This window comes from Galleria mellonella, unplaced genomic scaffold, assembly GCF_026898425.1.
Source record: "Galleria mellonella isolate WM207_F2 unplaced genomic scaffold, CSIRO_AGI_GalMel_v1 utg537, whole genome shotgun sequence".
Lineage (NCBI taxonomy): Eukaryota > Metazoa > Arthropoda > Insecta > Lepidoptera > Pyralidae > Galleria > Galleria mellonella.
In genome coordinates, this window is record NW_026442112.1 from 4,566,640 (window position 1) to 4,594,019 (window position 27,380).

At 37.5% G+C, this 27,380-nt stretch overlaps 1 protein-coding gene across 2 annotated transcripts; it reads right to left on the bottom strand.

Moving 5' to 3' along the window:
- Positions 1-25: 25 nt before the first annotated feature.
- On the bottom strand, positions 26-27,312 carry LOC113520195 (remodeling and spacing factor 1). Of its 2 annotated transcripts, none has more exons than XM_052898714.1 (24): positions 26,961-27,312; positions 26,702-26,889; positions 25,559-25,755; positions 25,016-25,136; positions 23,458-24,938; positions 23,258-23,331; positions 22,951-23,174; positions 22,125-22,311; positions 20,001-20,099; positions 18,499-18,659; positions 17,377-17,530; positions 16,521-16,651; positions 15,523-15,642; positions 14,245-14,366; positions 12,824-12,936; positions 11,970-12,090; positions 9,197-9,422; positions 8,113-8,380; positions 6,897-7,112; positions 5,353-5,390; positions 3,541-3,900; positions 2,195-2,261; positions 1,785-1,884; positions 26-1,702 (listed from the first exon to the last, which is right to left on the bottom strand). In XM_052898714.1, exons 1-24 carry the CDS (start codon positions 27,103-27,105, stop codon positions 931-933), a joined length of 5,685 nt encoding a protein of 1,894 aa, XP_052754674.1. In that variant the 5' UTR covers positions 27,106-27,312; the 3' UTR covers positions 26-930. The 2 variants fall into 2 exon arrangements, with proteins under 2 accessions (XP_052754674.1, XP_052754673.1); XM_052898713.1 differs by having other exon boundaries at positions 18,499-18,662.
- Between the last annotated feature and the right edge of the window lie 68 nt (positions 27,313-27,380).

The following is a 27,380-nucleotide window of genomic DNA, read 5'->3' on the forward strand; positions in this document are numbered from 1 at the left end:
CTGTGTCAAATTAAACGAGACCAAGTTTTAGAAGAAAACATTTATTCTGCAAAATCATATTTTATTAATCTTTTAATAAAATTCATATTTAGAGTATACAGTAAGTACTTATCATTTGTATGTATATATAAATAAATCTCACTTAAACAAAACCAAAAATAATAATACATCGTTTATTCGAGACCAAAAAGACTCATTTCATTTTCGTTACATCTCTAAATTTGTTATTATAATATCATACATAGGGTACAAACTACGCGGGGCGTGTACTCGCCGTCGTATAAATAAAATTATCTATCGTATCTTATATACAAGTGTTCCGGCAGAGGTCGCGGCGAGCGTCCCTCGGAATTACTACTAAATATTGCCATTATGGTAGGAATAGTAGGATTACTTTCACCCGTTTGACTACAAGTACAAAAACTGAAGACGTAGCCGTCGAGATTACTAGGAGCAACAATAGTTTTTAGTCAACTAAGCTTAGTATTGAATAAGAATAAATTTATAAGATTAATGAAAAACCATTATTTTCTATTATAAATCGTCACAGAAACAATGGTGATGCATTTTGCTAATTATATATGCATATGTCTACTCTATTTTGTATTAAACAAGGAAGAAATTTCTGTTTTTATATGTTAGAAAAGTAGCAGCCTTGTTCATGTTTTGGTGGTGCCCGGAAGCCGCCAATGTTTGAGAGAAGCATAATCACCAATATCAAAAGATCGCTTTAAATTCCATTGAACAATATATCCTATGTGACCTTTTCTCTCAATTCCATGTAGGAATTATAAAAAAAAAACTGCTATTCTAAAGAAAATAGAAAAGAGAGTAGTAAGGATGAAACGGTACACTTTCAGTTTTTTTACTGGCAATAAAACTTTCCTATACATTTCGCTAGTAGCAACCCCGGGCGAGGCGCGGGCCGGCCTACGCGTCCATGTCGTCCGCGTGCTGGCTCGAGAAGTAGCTGACGAGGCCGCCGAACACGCCGCCCTCCTCGCCCGCCTCGCGCTTGATAATACTGTGGTCGGGCGCTGTGGCCGGCCGCGGCCCGTCCGGCCGCTCGGCCGCCGGCCGCGCCTCCGCGTACGGCGGGCACGGCGGCGGCCGCGGCGGCGGCGGCTGGTACGGCGGCCGCTGCAGGCCCAGGTCGGGCGCGTACGGCCCGTACGAGGCGTACTGCGGCGCGTACGGGCCGAGCGGGTACCGCGGCCGCCGGTCCTTGTTCTCGGTGTGCTTGATCTTGGGGTGGTTGCGCGGCAGCTCGTCGCGCGGCGACGGCGGGCGCGGCGACGCGGGCGGCGTCCGGTACTCGGGCTCGGTCTTCACCTCGGCCTTGATCTTGATGGGCGGCTCGGGGGCCCCGGCGGGCGGCGTGGGCGCGGGCGGCGTGGCGGCCGGCGACACGGGCACGGGCACGGGCACGGGGCCGCGCAGGGCCGCCAGCGGGCCGGGGCCGGGGCCGGGGCCGGGCCCGGGGCCGGGCGAGCCGTGCGGGTGCGGGGGCGGCGCGGGGAAGGCGTGCGCGTGCGCGGCGGCGGCCCGCAGCGGGTAGGGCGGCGCGCGGAGGGCGGGGTAGTACTGCGGCGGGTACTGGCGGCCGGCGGCCGGGCCCATGCCCGGGTGCAGCGGGTACATGCCCACGTTCTGCCCGCGGGGGCCGTACGCCGAGTTGCCGCCCGGGTACATCATCGGACCCCTGGAAACGGAGACTTATTTAAAACGGCACTGCCCCGTTTAGAGCAGCAAGTAAATAATTATGGATGCGTCGTGGTCACTACCTGTATTGCTGATTGATCATATGCGGCATTCTGGTGATAATACTCGGCTCCTCGGTGATAGGCTTGAACGGTTGAGGGGAACCGGCTACTGACAGTGTACCTAAATTAAAAAAAAAAAGTAAAAAATATTATTCAATTAGTAATATTTTAAATATTGCTCACTGTACTATAACTTATATGAAAAAAAAAAAAATTCTGAGATGGATGTATAAAACAATATATAAACGTCAAAGAAATAATTTTTTTGCCACCAAACTAATAAATATATTAATGTCATTATTTTTTTGTAATAACTCTTATACTAAATCCAACTTCACTATTCATATTCATAACAAATCATGACCACAAATATATCATATCAAATCAGTATTTATTACAGAAGTTTTTATATAAATGAATAAATAACGTACCGTCCCTGAGCGCTGCGGCAGGCGGACGGCGGTCCGGCGCCAGTACGCCTCGCAGCTCGGCACGCACCTACGGAAATTTATTTGTTAATATGCGTGGACGGAATGGTGGTCGGTGTTAATGGCTTATATAGACAGTTACTTATAGTAGTGGAATTAAACAAAATAATTCTAATCAACCAACCAGTGATATAGACCATCCATCCCTCCATATATCCATCCATCCATAGTACCATCATATAAAAAAAACTTGCAAAATAAAAAAAAACCCATTATAACATTGAATGCCCAAAAATTATTTAAAAAAACAAGTTCACTTTAAATTGATCGTGTCTGGATACCTTTTTAATGTCCATTGCAAAAAAAAAAAAACATAGGTGTCAAATTTATTTTTTTAACCATTTTTCCTTTAATTTTGAATATGAATTATATCACCTTGATTTATTTCACCAATAAAAAAAAAAATCATGCAAAGAAAGGTTAAATCCTATAACGAACCGCTACAGCAGTAACAACGATAGTTACTCGGTCGTTAAAATAACTCGTATTCCCATTGTTGAATGGGACTGAGTCATGTAAATGTGAGAAAGACTCTGTTTTCCGCGCTTAGCCTCTCATTTGGGCCGTTGTGCATATGAGTCGTGGCTAGTACAGCCAAATCCGCCCAGAACGCAGAAGCTTCTTTTTGATCACCGTTCAGATTTCTAAAACAAAACAAAAGCACGTTTCTTCGGCGTCGAAAAGCCTCGACATTCTAAAGTAATTCAAACACAATGTATTCAGAATCGAGAACCTGCTTCTTTTTGAAGTCAATTAATAATAAGAATCAAACAAGCGTGTTTTCCTCATAAAAATCCCCTATTTCTAATACTAATACTACGTTCACGATATATGAAACGAAACTCTCATTAGGAAGTATTAGCGAACTCACTTGACTGCACAAGATTAAAAAAAAAACAGCTCAAAGTACTCGCTAATAATGTAGCTTTATAAAAATGAAATATTTTTTTTAAATCGTTTATGTATTTTTTTAAACTTTTTTTATCATTACGAACAAAAAATAAAATCTTTCCTCAATATTAGTGGGGGGGGGGGGGAGTAGGATTGTTAATAATGAAGACTAAGGGCCCCATTGCTAGCAATATACCCAACCAGGTCGACCTCCACGTGGTCCCCCCTGGAAACCATCGTGCTGAATTCCAAGTGTTTTTTTTCATCACGATGTGCTCCGCCAGTGTATATCGTTAGCGCAGGCGGGGTTACTATTCCATCATCACCCATTGAAAAAAAATATGTTATTAGTTTATCGTTTGACGATATATCCTTGACGTGTATGAGTCATGAGTTACCTGTAGCCGGGGCTGCGCCGGGAACCTCTGGTCCGGGTAGTCGGCGGGCAGCCGCGGCGGCGGCGGCGCCCCGTACATGGTCATCCTCTGTACGTCGGCGCCGGACGCCCGTATCGGCACCCCGTAGCCCACCGGGCCCACCGGTCCCACCGGACCCGATATCGGATACTCCGGCTTCTCTTTCTTCATTCTCTTACTCTCTTGTAGCGCTAGTTTCGCTAACTTCTTCTCCTCCCGTTCCTTCGCTTTCTGTTCTTTTAACTTCTCCTTCTCTTCTTTCTTCTGGAGCCGCTCGAGCTTGCGGGCTTCCTTCTCCGCTTGTTTCGCTTCGCGTTCTTGTCGTTTTCTTTCACGCTCCGCCTAATGATTATCGTTGAAATTGTCAATACATTTATAATTCATCTAATTAAGTAATAACGACAAAAGCATAGAATATACAGGGTGGAAGGAACTGGTTAGACTAAACAGCTGATTCAGATGAATGGTTTAAATCCGATGGCAGATTAATTTCCCATCGGAAATGCACCACAGCCATATAGTTAACGTTTCTTAGTTTTGACGCCGCGCAATATATTTGAAATTATACGATCCACACGACATTACACAGCTGATTTGGGGGGAAAAGGATTGTTAGCAGTGGAGTTTGACAGCCCCATTGCTAGCAATATGCCTTATTAGGTCGACCTCCACGTGGTTCCCCCTGGAAACAATCGTGAACAATTCTTGTTGAATTCGTCACGATGGGCTAACTGACCTACTTCATTCTCACCTATCATCCTTCACTGGTGCCCCGCCGGTGTATACCGATAGCGCGGGTGGGGTTACTATTCCATTATACAGCCGATTCGTAGAATTTTAATACGTGTAATACATTGACGTTTTTCGACATAGTATTTCGCTATAAAATATTATTATTTCTTTATATTATGACATATCATAGATTACATAAGTGGCAAAAAAAAAAAATAGGAAAAAATTTGAAATATTCCCAAATAAATTTTCACTGGTTTTCAGTTCAGAACAATGGTTTGAATTCACGTTTCAGTTTTTGCCAACCTGCTCCTTACATCCTTTATATCAAATAGTAGATGGTGTCGGTATATTAAATTTATTAAATGTAAAAATTTTATAATAAATCTTGTTGAATCTTGTCTTTTCAATAGACCAGGTACTTGATTATATAAATATGTTACTACAGTGAACACTCTATAAGCAACTTATTTGAACCAATTTCAATAAACAAAAATTCTTATTAGGAAAAGTTACTTATAAGAAAAAAAAAAGAGTATAAAAATACTTACCGTCTGAAAATAGTACATTACTGTAGCGGCCAGCAACTGAGGCATTGATGGACGAACGTGCAAATGTGGGCCGAGGCGTAGCCGAGACACACATACGTGAGTCCATCAATGCCTAGTTGTGGCCAAGGCTTGTATAGTACTTTTCTCAAACAATGCGCGGAAATCAAAAACACAATTTTACTTTTTAAGTTCAATGATGACTAACGAACAATAATAATTTTTCACGCGCCATAATGCTTTGTTTTTTTTTTCATTAAACAGCTTTCTAACACAGATATGGATTTTCATACAACTTTTGCCGGCCGCTGCCCGCATATATCTGGCCAGTATGGCAATTTTGATTTATCTCGAAGAAGATTGTCAAAATAATGCTCACATTTCCAAGCATGTTTGAGAAAATATTTTTACTTATTTCTTTTACTAATTAAGCCGAATAGAACAAATATAAAGAATGTTGCTTATATAGAACATTCACTGTATTTTAATTAAAAAATGTAAAGTCAATACTCACTTGATTAGGTCTTAGTACGGTGCCATCCGTTCTTAGATCTGAAAGTGGATATGATAATTAGAAATCAAACAGATGGAGGGTTCATTATAAGGAAAGGAGAGTTTGATTTGTTAACACTTTCATCGTCATCATCATTTCAGTCATCATCTGTCAACTGCTGGACATAAGCATAATGGGGTAGCCATTAGACTGTCATAAGGAACGGTCCTGAGCCACCTGCATCCACTGACTACCTGCAATGCATTTGAGGTCTTCATTACATCTGGGGGGGGGGGGGGGATCATCCTACGCTGCATTAACCTTTCTTTGCATGATTTTTTTTATTGGTGAAATAAATCAAAAATAAATTCAAAATTTTAAAAAAATAAATTATTTTATTAAAAATTGGTTAAATATAATTTTTTGCAATCCTAAACTGAACTTGTTCTTTTATATAATTTTTGGGCATTCAATGTTACGATGGAAATTTCCACCATTATGCAAAGAAGGGTTAACACTTTGCTAACTGGGAATTCCGTCATGATTCAAATCTTTGGAGTTAAACTAAAACTGTGATAAAAACCTAAATACAAGGAAAAGTATTTTTTTTTTGTCATGAACGCTTTGTAATCCAAACTGTGTGTTGCCCGTCGTGGTAGGAGGACGTACCTACGTACACGCTAGTGCAATGACGGGTTTACTCGCCACTCGTTAGCAATGTTCGGATATGAAAAGACAAAAACTCGTCACTGCTCAACAAAGTGTTAATGATAATAAAACCTTGTAATGTGCTTATCATTATGTTATAGTGGAAATTGTAAATTTTGATAGTTTATAAAAAAAAAAAAGTTTTGTTTATTTTAAATTTTATTTTATTGATATATGTAAGGTCATTTTATTGTTTGAAGATTCCGTAATTAGTTTTATTTGATGGAAAGTGATGATGTGGTTTAAGATGGAATCTGTGGGTTTGCAAATGGCTTATACTTACATTCGTTTTAAATTGGTTTAATTTGTATGTTGTTTGAAAGGTATAAGTCGGGTATGGTTTTTACTTCTTGATAAGGATAATTCAAAATGTTTTGTGTGTATGTAAACGGTATATTTATGATATAACGGTGGAAATTTTTGTTTTGTTTGGTTTTATCTGTTTGGTTGTTAAAAGACAGATTTTTAGCTTCAGTTTAAGTTGATAAATGTTAGTTTATGCAGATGAATAATATTGGTTGGCTGCAAGAGATCTCTTTCAGAGATAAGTCCTCCCTTGCTGACAAGTTGTTAAACTAATCGTTATATGTATTGTTCAAATTCAGTAAAGAATATAAAAATTTATTACAGTTAATAGGATATTTCTTGTATAAATTACGTACTGGTATAGTGGCTGTGGAATGTACAATGCAGTTTCATACAGTTTTCATTGTAGTTGGAGTAAAATGTGTGTTATACACCAATTTATCAGACTTGAGTATCGTTTGTGTGTCCTGTATGTGGTCGTGTGTGTGTGTGTTTATGTGTGAGTGCGTGTCCGTTCGCGTGTGTATGTATGTGTGCTAGTGTGCGCGTACCTTTGATCTTGACGCCGACGAGCTTGGCGAGCGCGTCGTCGGCGGCGGGCGGCGGCGCGGCGGGCCCGGCCGTCCCCGCCGTCCCCGCCGCGGCGGGACGACCGCGTCCGCCCCGCGCACCCCGCACGCCGCGCCCGCGCCCGCCGCGACCACGCGCCGCGCCCGCCGCCCGCCCCGCCGCCGCCGCCGCCGCCGCCGCCGCCTCCTGCTGCGCGTCTGCACGCGCGCAACACTCACGCATCAATTCCACAGTACCAACACACACTTACAATTATAACCCTTACTCATATTACAAATGGGAGAGAGGAAGGGATTGTTAGTAATGGAGACTGAGAATCCCATTAGTAGCAATATAATCGGCAATACCCAACTAGGTCCACATCCTCGCGGTTCCCCCTGGAAACCATCATGGTTAATTCCTGATGAATTCATCATGATGTGCTAACTGGCCTGTTTTCATTCTCATCTATCACCCTTCACTGGTGCCCCGCCAGCGTATCCCGTTAGCGCAGGCGGGATTACCATTCCATTTTCATCCAATAAAAAATATAACAAATGGTGACTCGTACTACAGGCTCCACAGGCACAGCTCTCAACAAACAATATTGTTAAAATATTCTGCATATTTTAAATAGTATGTAAATTCTAATAATAATAACAATAATCAATACTCAAATATTAGTCACACATGTATTAATGGTAACAGAATTAAACAAAAAATTTTTTTCAATAATTTAAAAATACCAATTCACTTAGAAAATCTATTTTCACGTCAAATTCTTTCCAAAATAAATGAAGAAAATTATCAAAAAATATCTATAATACAAATATCTCTCTCATTAGTCGTACACTCAACAAAGTAATCGTGGTTTTCATTATTATAGTGGATCGTCGATGAAGCTCTTCTACGCGATTGAGGTCCTCGCAATATGTCTCCATTTATTTCTACTCACAGCCAAACGAGAGTATTCCACGATAGATTGATGTGTAGCCATTTTGACGAGATATAATAAAAATTTATACAACTTAGAATGGCAAACAAGCTGACGGCCTACCTGATGGAAAGTGGCAACCGTCACCTATAGACATGAGCAGTAGCATGGACATTACAGAGTATACTGTTTCGCCCATGGGGGGTATCCCCATGCATTGCCATTCCTGAGGACTCAGACATAATACATGTTTATAGTAGTGCAATAAAATAGTGACAACATACTGAGGTGCGCCTGCAGCTCCTCGGTCTTGGCCTTGGTGACGTCCTCGGGCAGCTTCTCGAGCGGCACCACGGCCGTCTTGATGAGGTCGGTGAGCGCCCGCTGCCGATCGCCGTCGACGCCGGTGGCAGCAACAGTACCGCTGGCGCCGGCAGCAGCAGTACTACTGCCGCCGCGCTCCGAGCCCGAGTCCGAGCTCAGCTCCGACTCCTCCAGCTTGAACTCGTCCGAGCTGTCCGGCATGTGCTTGCCGCTCGATTTGTGCATCTCCTGTGTCCGATAAATATTTACATCTATATTTAGAAATATATATTTTTTTTATTTGTATGAAAAATTTGATATACTGTATATACTTTCATGACACATTATGTTTTTTAATCTGTACACTATTAAAAAAAGTTTTACAATCTTTTTTTATACCACCAAAGTGGCAAACAAACATAAAGCCCGTTTGATAGTAAACGGTCGACAGGTATATGTTGTTTCACAAAATAAGTATATATGCGATCGAATTGAGAAACCTCCTTTTTTTGAAGTCGGTTAAAAAGAAAAACAAACAACTTGGTAAACCAATAAACGATAATGCTCTGTAGATATCTTACATAGCAAACATTGCGTGTACACATTTTACTTCGCAACAAGCAGTTTTAATCTGCAAAAATACACTAACTTTAGTCATTACAAAATTAAAATTGAATTAACACGAGAGTAAACCTTATCAATTACAAAATAAGTATAGAAATCGATTCGGAATTAATGAAATAATTGCGTCATAAAAAATTCAAAGAAATCATAAACCATTATTTATTTTGAGGTTATAAAACTTTCGCGCCACTAACGCAATAAAAAAAAACAGATAAGTACTCACATATTTTAAATACACAATCGGGACTTGACAATGACGACTAGGTTGACTATAAGAGATCCCTTTATGGGCTAAATCCGCCATTGTATATTAAATCATTTAATGTATTCAGTATAAATTATGTACAATAAACATTTTACAATACAATACAAAGACGATAAAATAAAAAGCAAGTAAATAGATAAACAAGGCGAAAGTGTAAAATGAAACTAAATACTAACGTCTTCGGACTCTGTGTTGGGCATCTCCGTGTAGTTGATCTTGCGCTGGCGCGTGCGGTGCTTGGGCGACCAGTCGTTGGGCCCGTCGTCGCTGAGTCCGCCGTACGTCACGCGCGCGCGGATCACGTTCCCCTCCGCGTCGTACTGCGTCAGCCCGCCGCCGCGCTTGCGGCTCCGCTTTGATTTGTCCCGCTTCTTTGGCGGCCGCGACTTCGGTCTGGAATGTCTAAATTTAAAAAAAGAAATAAACAAACATAGAAAAAAAAATCCTTAATCTATGACAATTAACTTTGCCGCCATTTTTTTACTTTTTAATTTTGTGTATTTTTTTTTTCACGATCCACGCCATTTCATAACGTAGACGCATATCATAGTTTCAAATATAAACGTTCCAATGAACAAATGACTGCCAATGACATAAGTCGCGCAACTATATCGTATTATTTTCTTTTAGATCTGAAAACGAGCACGCATTAGGCGTTGCGGTTTTCGTAATTTATCGAATTACAATTACTAATAAAAAAAAAAAACAATCGAGTGTATTTTCAATAACTAGAAAAAAGCTAACATATGTATTCCAAATTTAAGACATTTACCAATATTTTCAATTTAAATGTAAAATTAGTTATATCGTTATAACTGCTTTACTTACACAGTGTATGTTCCTTTATAGTATCTTATAAAAATTGGTGAAATTGAATGCTTTTTATCTTTTTTTAATTTTAGATTTTTGTTTTTAGATCTGTCAGATATGATTTGATTTTTAACTTTTTTTAAGAAAAGAAAGAACTAGATTTGTTTTTGTTTCTATAGTCTATGATGAATTCTCACTTCAACGTTTACTTTTTATTTGTCAATGTCAAGATTTATTAAAATGTCAAAATATTCCTACTTCAGTGCAGGATCTACTAAAACATACCATTTTGTACCAAGAAATTTTTTATTTAATATAATTAAATTAAAAACAATTGGTGAAATTTAAAATGTAATTGTAACTTATACTTTTCTACTTAACTTACTTTCTTAATATATTATAATTAATTTATAACTATAATAATTTTTGTAATTTATCTTGTAATTTTATATTGTTACCTTGTAATTGTTACTTTTTGGCTGATGGCTTTCGCCAAAGTCACAATAAATGAAAAAAAAAAGTCTATGATGAGAGAAGACTACAAAAACAAATTATTTTTGTCAAGAATTCGTTCCAATTTTAAACCTTCTGAAAAATTTATCTTACGATAGACGCGTAAATTATGAACTGTAAAGAAGTGATTTTTTTTTATTAAATTCTTATAACACGAAGACTTAAGTTTAGTACAATTAAAATAAGATAAAAAAAATTATTATATATATTATGTTCATAAAGAATTTTATATATTACTGTTTTAGTTTACATTTTTTCGAATTTGATAAAAAAAAATAAGGAAAAAATATTAGGTACGTACTATTAAATTTTTTCTATTAGTTATTTATTTTTTTAAAAGACACATCAACAATAAAAAATAAGCAGACAAAAAATATTAAGTAAGTAAAAAGAAAAACTACTATTAAAAATTTTTTCTAATTACTATTACTATTAATGAAAATAAAAGCCATGGACAAATAAAAACAGTATTTTTTTTTTATTATAATAAAATAAAAAATAACCTATGTTTAATAATGCTCCAAGGATATCATGAAACATTTCAATTACTATTTTCATTATTTAAATTACCAGGTGCTGGGACTAGACTAGAAAAAAATCTTCAAAGATTGATTGTGCAAATTTTTTGCAGACTGTCATTACCGTTTACCGTCAGGCGGACAGTATACTTACTTCTCGTTAAAAAAAGAGTTTTCCAAAAACATTTATTATTAATGCCAATAACAATAAAGCTTCAAATATTTTTTTTTATGTACCAATCGAACGGCCTACCGGATGCAAAATTGTAACCGTCGCCTATAGATATGAACAGTATCTTTTTCTTTTTATTTATGTTTATGTTTCTTTTTATGTTTAATTTCTTTCACTAATAGTTGCAACCGAATGGCTTCGTTATAGTCGCATTTATTATTGGAACACGCTGTGTGCACATGTTATGGCAAGTTTACCTGATCAATACATTAATGTACTTGCATGTTATAATTTAAGTTTGTAAAGTTCTGTTATGTGCGCCTAATAAATAAAATAAAATAAAATAAAGTCTCGCAATAAATCCTACATGCTAGTGTGGACGACGAAGGAAACCAGGAATGGAAATTGGAAATATATGTATAATAGTCAAAGGAACTTAGAAGACTAGGGCCGTGAAGGCAAGCCAAAAAGAGACAATAGATATGCGTGTCAATTTCGAATTTAGTAAATAATAATATATAGCTATAGATAATATATGTGGCCTGTACTACACACTTATGGTAGATTATATACATAGAGCATCGAGCCTCAAAAACGGGTCAACTTTTTGTCAGCTAATTGTCAAATTAATTGACTCGTTTTTTTTTTACCAGTATCCTATATACTTACACACACAATGTATCTTGACGTATTATTTAATAAATAAAATTAGTGTTTACGCATTAAAAAGATGCAGAAATTATAAGACAAAATAAATATAGAAGTTATTAAGGAATCATAACTATTTATTACGCAAAATTGTATGAAAAAGTTGACCCGCATTTCTCTATCTGTATGGAGACACTCTCTCTATATAATCTAAGGTTATCATAAATTATATGCAGATTCATGAAGCTAAAGCCGCGAGATGCAACTAATAATTAAAATGAAACTAACTTGGGCTTGCTGGGCTTGTTGGACCACTCTTTCGTCCCACCAGACTCGCTCGAGCTGTCATCAAAGACGCCCTTCTTCTTCTTCTTCACCTCGGGTGAAGATTCCGTCATTTTTGGACGCTCTGCAACAGACGGCTGGGCGTTAGTAGAGCGGAATTTTTAGCACAAGTAAGCAAACTCCTCGATCCTTAATACCGTTGAGAATTCGGAAGTTCTCTCACAGTTTTCTTTGTAGTCGCTGATATTATATGTTAACATTACTGGGAATTTATATATTAACCCAATTATTTATAAAAAAAAAAAAGAATTTAAACTTATTATAAACCTATTTTAGCAATTCAACTATTTTGTCTTTTTTTCTAAATTTCCAAATTCAATAAAAGTGACAAAACAGTGCAATAGTTTTTTTTTTTTTTTTTAATTTAAAATCGATTTTCTTAACGGGATTTGGCGGAGCACCAGTGAAGGGTGATAGATGAGAATGAAAAAGCCAGTTACTGCTTTTTTTGAATTCATCAGTTAAAATAACCATGATTTTTTCTGTGTGAACCGCGAATATTAAAAACCTGGTTTAGTATATTGCTAGTGATGGGATTCTAAAAAAATTTGCAAGATATAGTTTTTTCAAATGCAATACCAATATAGAATGTTAGCATAGAATAAACATTTGCCTGAATTAACTTAAAGACAATTAAGGTTTGCTTATAGTGTAGAGATGGTTTTGTTAAAACATTACCAAAAACTAATCTGCGGTGGCAACTACTGGCAAAACCACCCCTTATTGGGGAAGCTATGTCCAGCAGCAGTATACTGTTTCGCCCATGATACCCCACATGCGTACATGTAAAATGCTACCTTTTTTATCAGTTCTGCCTGTTCGCCTAATAGGCAACGAGTCCGACGATCCCGAGTCACTCGAGCTGTCCCGCTCAGCGGATGACGATATGTCTTCTGATGACGATTCCATACTGTAACGATTAACGATTATAACTTTTTACTGATACTTTTTTTTTATACAACTTAGAATGGCAAACAAGCTGACGGCCCACCTGATGCAAAGTGGTAACCGTCGCCTATAAATATGAGTACGAACGAACGAACGAGACGAGATATATTACGAAAACAGAGCTAAGAGAAATAACTGGTCAGGTGAAAAACTACGACTTTCCCAGCTTCGTCAGTATTTTTTTTATGCAACTTAGAATGGCAAACAAGCTGACGGCCCACCTGATGGAAAGCGGTAACCGTCGCCTATAGACATGAGCAGTACCATGGACATACTGTTTCGCCCCCATGATACCCCCCATACGTTGCCGTTCCTGAGGACTCAGGTGTTATTCCTCTGTACCCTGTAAATTCACGCCATATCCCACCCTTCAAACCGAAACAAGGTAGAAACACGAATGGGACAGAGGTACTCAAGCAATCGACTTTTGTACAAAGTCTCCCTCTGGTATACTGTAGATTGTTGGGGTTTACACATTTATCACTTTAAGTGGACAGGATAAAAGGTAACCCATATTTTTCTCCATCTCATATAGAATGTGTATACATATATCAATCATGAATCAATAGGAGCGTCCAGTAACTACATGCGAGCACGTCGACGGCACTTATTCGATGTTCCATTACTAATATAAATTCGCTAAGCAGGCTATCTCTTTTGAAATTACTCGATGATATTTTGAGCCAGTATCCGCAATTGGATGTATTTGCCTCCAACTTGCTGGAGTTTCGTCGAGTGACCACAGAGTATTTGTGTTCAGACGTTTTTTGTTTAAATTAAATCTTTTTATATTATTTTTGTTATTTTTGTGTAATATTCCTTTTTATATGTTATTGTACTCATGCTTTCCTGGGTGAGCGTATTGGAAGACTAAGACTCACCCAGTGGATGTAATAAATGAATTAACAAATTTCATAGGCTATATGGTAACAAACAAACAATGTCACTGTCATATTTGTAGTATTATTAAGGATATGCTATTATGCTATATAAATGTACTTGGTGTTATTTTAAACGTATTAAGAGTGTTAGGTGAGCTACGCTTATTGGAGAATTATCTAACGTCCACCCTAAGATCTGGAGCTTCCAACTATGGGCAAAGACATAATATATCGTCATAGTCGTAGAAAGTATTCGTCCGTAGACGGATCTGATAAATATTACATATAAAGATCCGTCAGTATCCTACGACTATGACGATATGTGCGTGACAAGAATACACGTGTTTTTTTTTTAATACAATGGCCAATGGGTGTCGTATGTATTTTACCCGGTGTCCTTGAAGTCCTCGTCGGTCTCGTCGTCATCCTCGGAAGGCACTTCCAGTGAGTTCAGTTTGCGTGGCTTTCGGCGCGTCTTCTTACGCATCTTCTTCACTTCGATCGGTTTACCCTATTGTGTTAATCATTTGTTACATTATCTATGGTTAATGTTCACTTTAAACGCAATAATTGCATGGCAACATTCTCGATAATTCATAAAAACATTTTATTCTTGTAATATTCTGGCAATTAATATTTTCAATTGGAGGTAGTAAGATAAAAAAAGGTTGTTGGTGTCTGCTCTTAAATACAGAAACAGAACAGTTTTGTCGTTGTCGCTCATAAAGTATTTAATAAGTATAACATTTAATTTCACAATCGTAAGACTTTAGACAAGTAGTTTTTGAATTTAAAATTTTTGTTTTATAAAAAGAACTACGCAAAAGATAATTTCTCGTGTCGTTCCTAAATATTTAAAAGGATTTAAGATTGAAATGTCTGTCGGAAGATTCAAGATCGAAACCCTTAGTTCTTATAACATTTACGAGGTAATCTCAGGTAACTTTAGCATGCTTTAGGGAACTGAGTGATCTGAGTATGTTGTAAAAGGAATTTTCGCTAATCAAAGGGTAAGTCTATTGAACTAAGTTTGAATCTAGGTAGTTTAGTAGTACTTTTAAAACAACTTGTCGGTTTTCGCATTCTCAGATCTTTTAAAAAACTTATCGTACATACAGTCCACTTGCATTCTCGCACAGTTAATATTAGACTTTAATATGGTGACAAAAACTTTGTCTTCAGGATATCATAGGAGGCAGCTAAGGAAACAAAACATAGTACACGTGCATCCAATATGGTTGAACACAACAATGCCTGGTTCATCCGTCATACTCGTGAACAGGGGCTGCTAATAGGGACAGGTCTGTTCAAGAATACTGTGATTGGTTGTAGTTTTTTTTTTTTATAATTATGAGTTTTATCAATATTTTTTATACCACTGAGGTGGCAAACAAGCAGTTATAGTCATTTTACCCATTCACATTTTCACTCAACTTTCATTCGAAAAAAGCAACAGCTGTGTTTCCTGTCCGTTTTTCTCGGCTGAAATTATATATAGCGATAGATTCAAATTAAGTTGTGTAATCAATAAAATAAAATGTAAATAATTCTATTTTCAGAAAACACTACACACAACAATTTTAACATCGGTAAAATCATTAGAACCCCTATGGAGCCACAATAAAAAAAAAAACACAATCAGTAGCTGACAATGGCTTAAAGCATACCTGCTCGATAGCTTCCCTCTCGGCCTTCAGTTTCTCCTCCTCGGCCGCCTCGATGATGGTGGATATGTCCTTACCGCGCCCCTGGTTGCCCGCGCTCGTCGTAGGTTCCACATACTCCTCCTATATATAGACATATTATCAATTGTGACTATTCAACACATGTTGAAATTACAGGGTTTGGAGACATAACACCTTCTTCACCTTAAAAAATGGTAACACATGAGGGGTACCATAGGCGATACAGAATACTCTGTTAAATTTATAGTAATGGTTTATGTCTTTAAGCGACAGTTAGCTCTTTCCTTCAGGTGGGCGGTTAGCTTGTCTGCCATTCTAAGTTGCATAAAACAAAACCTGTTTATAAGGTCAATAGAAAACATATGTTTTTTTTTTTTATTGTGGCTCCCCCTAAGGAGCACGCTTTTTCCCAGATATTAAGTTCCAGGTTATGCATCTAAATCTTTTAATTATTCAGCTAGTTTCCTTAGTTTCCTTCCTTTCCATCCATTCTTTCATTCCGTTTATAGTTCATTTCCTCTCAGTTCTATTTATTTCTTAGTGGAGTTCCTAATTCTTTTGTTCATAGGTTTTCCGGTAGTCGTTGGACCACAATCCTTTGGCGTTGATGTACATCACCCATCCCACTGTCTGTGCATCAGTTTGTTTTTGGTTTTGTCATGTTAGTATACATATGTTGGAAGTGTATGAGACAAGTAGGTGTGGTGTGGTGTGGATGTGGTGTGACGTGGTGTGTGGTGTGTGTGGTGTGGTGTGATGTGGTGTGGCGTGGTGTGGTGTGGCGTGGTGTGGTGTGGTGTGACGTGGTGTGGTGTCATATGGTGTGGTGGTGGTGGTGGTGGTTGTGATGGTGGTCGTGGTTGTGGTGGTGATGGTGGTGGTGGTGGTGGTGATGGTAGTTGTGGTGGTTGTATGGTGGTGGTGGTGGTGGTGGTGGTGGTGGTGGTGGTGGTGGTGGTGGTGGTGGTGGTGCAAGGTACCTTGATGGCGGAGCTGATGAGCCGGTCGTACTCCTGCGCGCGGTAGCTGACGGGCAGCTGGCGCCGCGCCCGCAGCCGGTACACCGCCTCCTCCTCCGACGACGAGGACCACGAGCTGCTGCCAGATGCCTCTGTGGGGTCCATTGTAAACGGACACGTCATTTCAATACATTCAGACTGCAATGACAAGTTGGGTTCCGAATATTAGATTGTAATATGTTTTTCTATTTATTTACTTATTATTGACCAAAAGAAAATATGGTGCAAAAGGTGGACTTAATGCTATATGGCATTCTCTACCAGTCAACTTTTGGGATGATCAGTGAATCACGAATGCGGTACTTTATTATCGGGACAGGTAATGATAACAGCTATCAATGTATTAAGCTTTATTCAGAATAAATAATATACACATACATATATATTTATACATATACAAACAATATACAATGATATAATTGATTAAAAAATCATTCTTTTTGAACATATTTTTTTTTATACAACTTAGAATGGCAAACAAGCTGACAGCCAACCTGATGGAAAGTGGTAACCGTCGCCTATAGACATGAGCAGTATCATGGACATAACAGAGTATACTGTTTCACCCATGATATCCCCCATGCGTTGCCATTCCTGAGGACATAAATCTAAGCTTAATTTTAAATGATTAAGTACTACCTTCGCAAGTTTTTTTTTTAAATAAAATACAGCCTATATAATAACGATAATGTAGCTTCCTATAGAAGAAAGATTTTTTAAAAATATTTAATCATTTTTTTAAGTTTATCTTAATAGATTAAATCTTTCCTCTTTATCATAAAGAAGATGTTAGTTTTTATTGGATGTGATTGCTTACCAGTTTCCTCTTTCTCCTTCTCCTGGTTCTCCTTCTCGTCACTACTCTGTTTCTCGGGCTCCTCTAGTTTCTTGCGGGCTCGTTCTGCTTCTACAGACGTTACCAACTCGTCATAGTTACTAAGCTCCTTTTCGAGGGATGCTATTAACATATCCTGTAATAAATATTAACAGTATTTCAATAACTGGATTTGAAAACTGATCTAATTATTTGTTTTAATGATGAGACTCTGTGGTCAGAAGGGTGATAAGTGTAAATATAGATATTTTGAGTAACAATTAAGTGGTAACCCCACCTGCACTAATATATAGTGAGCATGCCTGTGTGGTCCTGGCATAGAACCGGCCAACCCTTCCCTTCCCATCGATGTAGTAAGAGGCGACTATGGGAACTCATTGTTTTTTTTTTCTAACCGTAATTGTTGTTAGTCGCAGATGGCCTTTACAGTTTCACCGGACGCGAATGCAGGGGCGAGTGCAGATGGCACTCCAAGCCCGCGAGAGGGGAGCGACAGAGGTGTCAGCTCTTTCTAATGGACTGCGGCGTGCGCCCGAGGGCGCCTAAGTGGCTCGAACCTCGGCTCGGGCCGCCATACTTCGGCCCCCGTCAAGGGACGGTGGGTCGGTGGATCGAACGGGGGGGAACTTATTGGTCGAGGGATGGGCAGCAACGTCCCTCTTAAAGCATCACCAAAATACTAACTGCGATTGTCAACCCGCCTGCTAAGTGTGACTGGTAAAACCTCTTTATGGAAGAAGCCTTTGCTCAGCAGTGGACAGTTAACAGCTAATGTGATAACCACAATGGTTTCCAGGGAAATCGCATGGAAGTCGACCAGGCCCTTTAGACCACTGGTAAGCATATTCGTCGATGGAATCAACATCGCTAGCCAAGTCCGTGAGTTGGAATGAGACATCCGACGTTGCTATCTCATTCTATCTCACGGACTCGCTAGCGATGCCGATTCCATCGACGAATTCGCTAGCCACCAGAGGGTCTGAAAGGTATATACATAGCTGGTAATAGCGTCATTAATCCCCATTACTGACAATCCCTCTCGCTACTCCTTCCTGGTTGTAGGTTTGGGTATATGTGTAAAAATGGGCCCTTGTCGATACTAACGTGATTGCAGGGCGGGCAGAACCAGTCGCCGTCGGGGACGTGCAGCAGCAGCGGCTTTAAGCAGGAGGCATGGTAGCCGGCGTCGCAGCGGTCGCACAGCAGGATCCATTCGGGCTGTTCGCCGCTGCCGCAGCGCCGGCAACCACCCGAGTGCGCGCTCTCTGCTGGCGAACAGATCGATACACAAACTCAACAGCCACTCGTGGACAGGACAGTGGGGAACCTGACTGTCTAAATCACCGTGCAAACACGCCATGTACGAAGTCAACACACTACATCGACGGTTTCCTACTAAAATTCGCGCAATAATAAGAAATATAATGATATCTTTCATTCTTTCTTTCTTTATTCTTTATTGTACACAAAATGTTATTGAAATGGTAAAACAAACATAATAGTGCACAAAGGCGAGCTTATCTCCAATAGAGATTTCTTCCAGCAAACCCAATATGAGAAAACTGACAGTTCATTAGTAGTTACAGTCATACATGTGTACCAATCGACTTAAATCGTATCTTTCTGCAGAATTGTTATTTATTTATTTATTTCTTATTGCATTCCATAATATAATTAGTAGATAACATTTCAACTTCAATTATGGACCCTGTTGGGTACAGCGAGTACGAGAGAGGAGGACAACACTTTTTTTTTACAGAAATACTTAGTCTAAGAATCTGTTACAATATTATCCAGTCATTGAAATTGTATCACGATAGGTACGTACGTAAACTACGTACGTACGTACGTAAACGTACGTAAAATGTTAAAAGTCGACATTATTTGTTACCTCAAAAATCAATGAAATGGACCACTATTGGATGGCATATCAAGACAAAAATATACACAGTTTTTAAGTCAGATTTTCAGCAACACAGATATGAAATTCACATCCAATTTGACCTAACAGTTTTTGCATAGACAGACATAGTTCTTAATAAACATATATTTTTTTCTTAAATATCTTCCAGATACAAATATACGCTTGTTACAATTTCATTATTCAATTGTATTATACATATAGTAATATTAAATTACTTTTTAGAGTTCCGTATCTGCAATGGAAAAAACGGAACCTTTATAGGATCACTTCATTGTCCCTTCCATCCGTCTGTCAAGTTCTTAGGAACGCGTGAAGGTATCAAGTTGAAATTAATATCATATAAACAGGTCTTCAATCTCTTAAATCAGAGAAAAAAATCAAGCTTCTAAATCCACTCAATCAAAAGTACGGCCGTTTATGTTCCGTTTATATCACATATTTTAACATTTGCAAAGGGAATCCAAACCTTATAAGGTACTTCCCATTGATCCAGAATCATGAAATTTGGCAAGAAGCAGTGTCATATAACACAAGTAAAGGAAAAAATTGGCAAACTGTAAATTTTAGTTATTTCATAAAAAAAATTACTTAATTTTTGTACGGAACCTTCGTTGTGCGAGTCTGACTCTCACTTGACCAGCTTTTTTATTATTGTCATTTTTTGCTGTATTTCAGTACTCACCCTCGTGAAGTGTTCGCGCCCTCTTGATCGGTTCAACTGGCTCGCCGCTCTCCAAGTCGGACTCCGGCGAGAACTCGTGGTCTGATTTCGAGTAGTCCACTGTTCATAAAAAATAACTTACATTGAAATAACATGTGTTAAGATAAATCTTTAGGGTAATATAATGAGAGGTTTTTTTTTTTTTTTATACAACTTAGAATGATAAACAAGCTGACGGCCCACCTGATGGAAAGTGGTAACCGTCGCCTATAGACATGAGCAGTACCATGGACATAACAGAGTATACTGTTTCGCCCATGATACCCCCCATGCGTTGCCATTCCTGAGGACTCGGGTGTTATTCCTCTGTACCTAGTAAATTCACGCCATATCCCACCCTTCAAATCGAAACACAGCCATGCAAACACAACTGCTTCACGGTTGAAACACGAATGGGACAGAGGTACCCAAGCAATCGACGTTCGTACAAAGTCTCCCTCTGGTAAAATAGTATGAAACGATACCCACATTTAACATAATACAACACTGTCCACGAAACCAAGCGGTGGTGTTATTTCACAACATTAATTTCTATTTAAACGAAATTCCAAGTATTATAAAGAACTCTACAAACCACCATAATTTATTAATAAGCTGCCTGAGGAATTAAAATCACTGAATGATTTAAATATCTTTAGGACAAAACTGAAGTCATTACTGCTAGAAAGGTGACTGTACTCAATTGACGAATTATAATTATAGTAAATTTAAATATTTTATATATAAAATTCTCGTGTCGCGGTGTTTGTTACCAAACTCCTCCGAAACGGCTTTACCGATTTTTATAAAATTTTATGTGCATATTGGGTAGGTCTGAGAATCGGCCTACATCTATTTTTCATACCCCTCAATGATAAGGGTGACCCTCCCCAAAATTTTTTTAACAGATTTTTCCATTTTTATTTTATATTATGAAATTATTGTATCTAGTATGACATTGAAATGGAAATTCAATTCAAAATGGATGATAATGGAATGGTAACCCCACCTGCGCTATCGGTATACACCGGCGGGGCACCAGTGAAGGATGATAGGTGAGGATGAAGTAGGTCAGTTAGCCCATCGTGACGAATTCAACGAGAATTGTTTACAATGGTTTCCAGGGGGAACCACGCGGAGGTTGATCTGATAGGGCATATTGCTAGCAAACTCCATTGCTAACAATCCCTTCCCCCCTGACGAGAACGAGTAGGTCAGTTGGCCTATCATGATGAATTCATTAAAAATTAAACATGGTGATTTCCATGGAGAACTTGGAGGTCGATCTGTTAAGGTATAATTCTAGTAATAGGTTTCCCCAACCAGGTCGACCTCCTCGCGGTTCCCCCCGAAAACTATCATGGTTAATTTTTGATGAATTCATCATAATGGGCTATCTGGCCTGTTTTCATTCTCATCTATCACCCTTCACTGGTGCTCCGCCAGCGTATCCCGTTAGCACAGGCGGGGTTACCATTCCATTTTCACCCATCAAAAAAAAAAGTTGACCTACTGTAATAATTTTATTAGAAATTAGTCACAATAATATTTAAGGGGACTGCAACGAGATTGTTTTTTTTTTTATGGATGAAAATGGTATGGTAATCCCGCCACGAGGAAGTCGACCTGGTTGAGTATATTGCTAGCAATGGAATTTTCAGTCTCCATTACTAATAATCCCTTTTCCCCCACGAGGTCGGTTTGGTTGTATATATCTTACATTGTAAGCCCAGAAATGGAGTCACAATGTACTGTGTTAGTAAACGTAACCAAGGAGGAAAGGGATCGTTAACAGGGAGTAATGCTCCTACAGCTACCAATATACTCTCCACACGGATGTTCCTGGAAGCTAAGGAAGTTCCTGAGGAATCGGGGCAACAGGTGGAGTGAGGTGGAGCGAGGTGGAGTGAGGTGGAGTGAGGTGGAGTGAGGTGGAGCGAGGTGGAGTGAGGTGGAGTGAGGTGGAGTGAGGTGGAGCGAGGTGGAGTGAGGTGGAGTGAGGTGGAGCGAGGTGGAGTGGAGCGAGGTGGTTGCAGGCCCTGGAAGTAGCGTAGCATCGGTGGGCGGTTACGGGTGGGCGTGGGGCGCTATACGGCGGATACTGACGGTCGGGCTCGTCGTGCAGCTCGAACAGCGGCTCGTCCGAGTCCGAGTCGGCGTCGGGCCCGCTCGAGTCGGCGGCGCGCCACGCGCCCGCGCCGCGCCGCCGCCGCGCGCCCGCGCCGCTGCTGCCGCCGCTCGCACGCCACTCCTCCTCCTCCTCCTCCTCCTCCTCCTCCTCCTCCTCCTTCTTCTGCCACCACCACCACACCAGTGTAGTGTCCACTCCAGCCAGACCCACTCACATTACACAATTACAATACAAGTTGTCTTCATTCACATGCACTTGTTTGAGGTTTACAAATCCACTGTTATGGAATATTTTGTCACAGACCATACTAACACATACAAGGTTGTAAGGTGTTAATAGGTTCCATGACAATAGCAAATTAAATTCACTGTCGCACACGGACAACATTAGAGATCGCGAATAAAGCAATCTTTTTTTTTATACAACTTAGAATGGCAAACAAGCTGACGGCCCACCTGATGGAAAATGGTAACTGTCGCCTATAGACATGAGCGTTACCATGGACATAACAGAGTATATAGTTTCGCCCATGATACTTCCCATGCGTTGTCATTCCTGAGGACTCAGGTGTTATTCCTCTGTACCCTGTAAATTCACGCCATATCCCACCCTTCAGACCGAAACACAGCCATGCAAACACAACTGCTTTACGGTTGAAACACGAATGGGACAAAAGTACTCAAGCAAGCGTCTTTTATATAAAATTATTATTAATATAATATTAAATTCTGGTATATATAAATAATATATATTTATATATGGCACATATAAGTTGTCGATTGAAGCAAAATTTGCAATTACTTTTTTCTTATGTATCATTTTCATCTCCCTCAAAGCCACCTCTTCCAGGTGTCTCCTCTCTGCTTCTTCTTTTATCTTCATTTGTGCTATTCTGCGGGACTGTCTAACAGGAGCGACATCAGATTCGTCCGAACGAGGATCAGTTTTTTTCTTATCTTTTTCTTTCGTTTTTTCTTTGCCTTTAGGTTTCTTCTTTAGAACTTTCTTGTTTGATTTCTTACCAGCTACAAAAGGAATATATTTTATTAAAAAAAAATAGCATAAATTAATTTTATATAAACATAAACTTAAAATGAAAAAACATTACCTATACTGTAAAGTGTTTCTTCTTCAGACTCATCACTTGATTGCTTTTCTAAAAGTTTAGCTTCTACTTTTTTTCTGTAAATTTTAGTGTTATATTATTAATATAAAATGTACACTAAAAGTAAAAGAAAATTTACCATAGATAAGAAAATTTTTATTACCATAGATAAAATTTACCATAGATAAGAAAATTTTTATTACCTAGTAGTTGTTATTATCTTCTTGGGCTTAATTTTCTGACGCTTTCCTTTTGTCACAGGCTCGTCATCTTCTGTCTCACTTTGAGATTCTGATTTATTTTTATCACTCATAGTGACATCTAAAAGGGATCGTTTTAATGATTTAGATTTTTTATCCTTAACACTATCTTTGTCAATACTTTTCTCTAAAAGTGGATCATTGTCATTTGTATTTTTAAGAAACTTTTTTCTTTTGAACTTCCCTTTGTTAGCTTTAATCTTTTTCCTATTTATTACAGCATTTTCAACGTCTTCTGGATCTTTACTTGTATTTTCGATATTTTCACTGTTATTTACATTATCTACCTTATCTACATTGTCCTTGGAATGTGAGATGTTGACATCACTCTCTGGAGTTGTTTCTAATCGTAATTTTTTAGGAGGCAAAGGATCTTCAGCTTTGATTTCTTTATCAGGACTTGCTTCTTTATTATTATCTATGTGATCTCCGTCATCTTGATCCACTGATGAAACACTGCTTTTCCTCTTTTCTATAATACTTGATTTACTGTCATGTCCATTATCAACCTCTGATACAGAATTTATTACTTCTTTTTTATCATGCTGTATATGTTTTGTTACATCAATTTTCTTTTTAACTTTACTAATACTTTTTTTAATATTGTTTTTCCTAGAAGTTTCAGTGTCCGTAGTACTTTTATCATTAACACTTCCTTCTCTTTCTATAGGTTTAGAAGTTTCAGATTTGTCAGAATTTCGAACACAGTGTTTCTTTGATTCTGATTTCAATGTATCACTTGTGTCATTTGATTGTTTTCTCAATGTTCTCTTAGTTACAGAAGGTATGTTACTTTTTAACTTTACAGATTTACTTATTTTATTTTTACTACTTAAATTACCAATTTCTTGATGTTCTCCATTAACACATTCTTCATTACCATTCTCCTCTTCACTGTTTTCATTGGGTGTATTCGCTTGTTCAATTGCTTCTGGATTACCAGTATCATTATCAAAACCACAACCTTCTCCAAAAAAATACATTACATCTTCTATAATTTCATCACCTATAATATAAGAACTTTCACAGTCTACCCCATTGCCTTCACCAGTAACAATCATGACAGGTTCTTCTATTGCTTCACTAACTTCTTCTTGGTCACATTTATTTTTAGGAGATTCATCATTATGAGTGTCCAATTCTTTTACATCCTCTGTAACATTTACAATGGGATTTTCAATAGGAGTCTCGGAATGAGTTTCGACATTTGTATTACTAGGAGTTTCAGTAGGCCCTTCAACACTTTTCTCTTCTTCCTTAGTTTCTGTGTTTGTTTCTATATTGTCATTTTTGGATTCCTCTTCTGTTTCTTCTGACTTTTGTTCTGGGGTTTTTTCAACTTTTTGGGTTTCTTCATGTTCTGATTCAGATTCAGGACTTAAAAATTCTTCCTCATTATCGTCATCATCCTGAGGTTTATTTGACTGGAAAATAAAAATGCCAAAAATTAATAATGATAAACATTGGAACAGTTTACTTGTATTTATTTATGCATACATACCTCCAAAGGAGGAGGAATTTCAGCACTGCTTGAGTCTTCATTATTATTAGATGTAATTAATGGACACACTTCTTCTCCATTTTTCAATTGTGTTATAACTTTGACTAATTCCTCACGATTCCTAAAAATTTAGTATAAATAATTTTGATAAATACAATAATATACTATTAGAAATATAGACAATAAAAACAAATAATTTTAATTGCATACATATGTCCCACTGTTTTTGTTTAATATATGTTTATCTCCATACAATCAAACCATTGTTTCTAATCATATCTACTTAGATCATCTTTAACAATAAAAAATCTCATTATGCTGCTTTTTATATTTTTTATGATAAAAATAATGTGACATTATATAAAACTAAATGTTTTATATACACTACTGTGATAAAATGAAAAGTTTCAAATCCTCCACTGATAACAGAGTGTCTAATTGTATTCAACATAGGAGCCAAGAGTTAACAGAAATTATGATTTATCTATAAAGAAATAGAAATCAACAAATCAAATATTGTATATAAGATATACAATTTATTACCTAGCTACTAACTGCCATGTCTCCTCATCCTGGTCCTCTTTGAACAAACAAAGGTTCGCCTCTTGATCCACTTGGTACCAATAAACACAACCATTTTTATCCCTTCCAATTGGATCCAGTCTAAGTTCTTTAGATGATATCGCATTAACAGCCGTTTTAAATTTTGGATGACATGTGAACTGATATTCCAGCAGTACCTGGAAAAATAATAAAAATATGATAATGTACCAAACCATAGTTACACCAAATTTCATCATTAGATTTGATATACATATATTATTATATATGCAATGTTTTTTCTTTTCTTAAGTTTTTAATTTTTTTAATTTATATATTTATACTTTCTTTTTGGCATAACATACATATATCATATATGTATCATATTTGGTAATAAAATGGTGTCCCATGTAGGTGTAAACTGAAAATTAGCACTGAACACACATAAATCCCGTGAAAGCTGAGTATGTACTTATTGCCAGGCATATTGGTACTTTATAATGTATTTATTGATATATGTTCTATTTATTTGTATTTATCTTGTAATTACTGTATCTTATTTGTAAAAAATAACTATAAACACATTTATTGTTATTATTATTTAGGATAAAAAAAACATGCTACTTATAATAATAAGTGAAATACCGGTCAATCAATATATGCTAATAATGCAGATGAAATCGAGAATAAAGGCTAGTATATTTATATAGCACCAACTAGACAAGACATTTAATCCACAATATTTGCAAATAAAAAATATCATTATTACAAGCAAATCAATATTTTAATTTAATTCTAATTATTACATATTCTAAATTCTACTACCATTAATACTTTAATTTATTCAGAAGTAGCTAAAACAATTTAATTTACAAGTAAATAGTGTACAATCATATACCAATATTTAAATAATAAATATACACACGATAAAAAAATCACTTTGTAAGCAATAATAGGCTGATTATAAGCAAAACGGACACTAGATTTTTAATATGAATCTATTACAATAAAATAGAAATAATCTTAATTGAAATAAAATTGATCACATGCATTTATAAACAGTCAACACCATGTTCCAAATATTTATGTTTACTTTATGTTTATTATTATTTTTAATACTGCAGTTAAACATAGGTATTGGTTTACCTTTAAAACTTTTAATTTCACTTGTGTGCTAGCTTTTTTGTAAGAGAACCTTTCCATTTCCCAAGCCTCTTGATGGTGTCCATGTTGATGACAAAACTTTATTAAATATTTCTCCCACTTATTGCTCTGTACAGACTTAAGGGCACGTCGTAACAGTCTAAGATGTATATCCTTCAATGGATCCAAGACTAAAACAAGAAGAAACTAATAAGTTGTTTGTTTATCAAAACTATGCTACAGAACATACCGTATTACTGACCTTCTTGTGTATTCTCTATGAATTCTTGTAATTTAGCTATAGTAGGCACACATAGGCCATATAACTTGCCAAATACTTTTAAAAATGAGTAAATAACAGCGAAATTAGGATCATTCGTACAAGAAATTTCTCCATCGGACGCCATCGTCGGAACTTAGTAAGCTTTTTCACTATACATCTATAAATGATTTTAACTAACGCATAATGATTGCAAGACTTAACACTATTGGAAAACTATAAAACATGTACATGATTCACGAAAATATCTTCATATTTATGCACTTTGAAAGCTTCTTTTCTTATTTTCTACAAAACTCAATGACAGCCATCGTAGTTACCATAAACTAATAAATTTTTTTTAGCCACAGACAGTTAAAGACTATCCAACCAATAAAAATAAAGCACCTTTTGATATATTTT

Bases quoted from the DNA above. Each gene is read 5' to 3' on its own strand.
- LOC113520195 (XM_052898713.1), bottom strand. From the start codon at position 27,105: ATGGCGTCCGATGGAGAAATTTCTTGTACGAATGATCCTAATTTCGCT. The intron at 7,113-8,112 runs GTATGTTGTCAC...GCGCGCGTGCAG, and splicing joins GGAGCTGCAGGCGCACCTCA to ACGCGCAGCAGGAGGCGGCG. The intron at 1,885-2,194 runs GTACGTTATTTA...TTTTTAATTTAG, and splicing joins TGCCGCAGCGCTCAGGGACG to GTACACTGTCAGTAGCCGGT.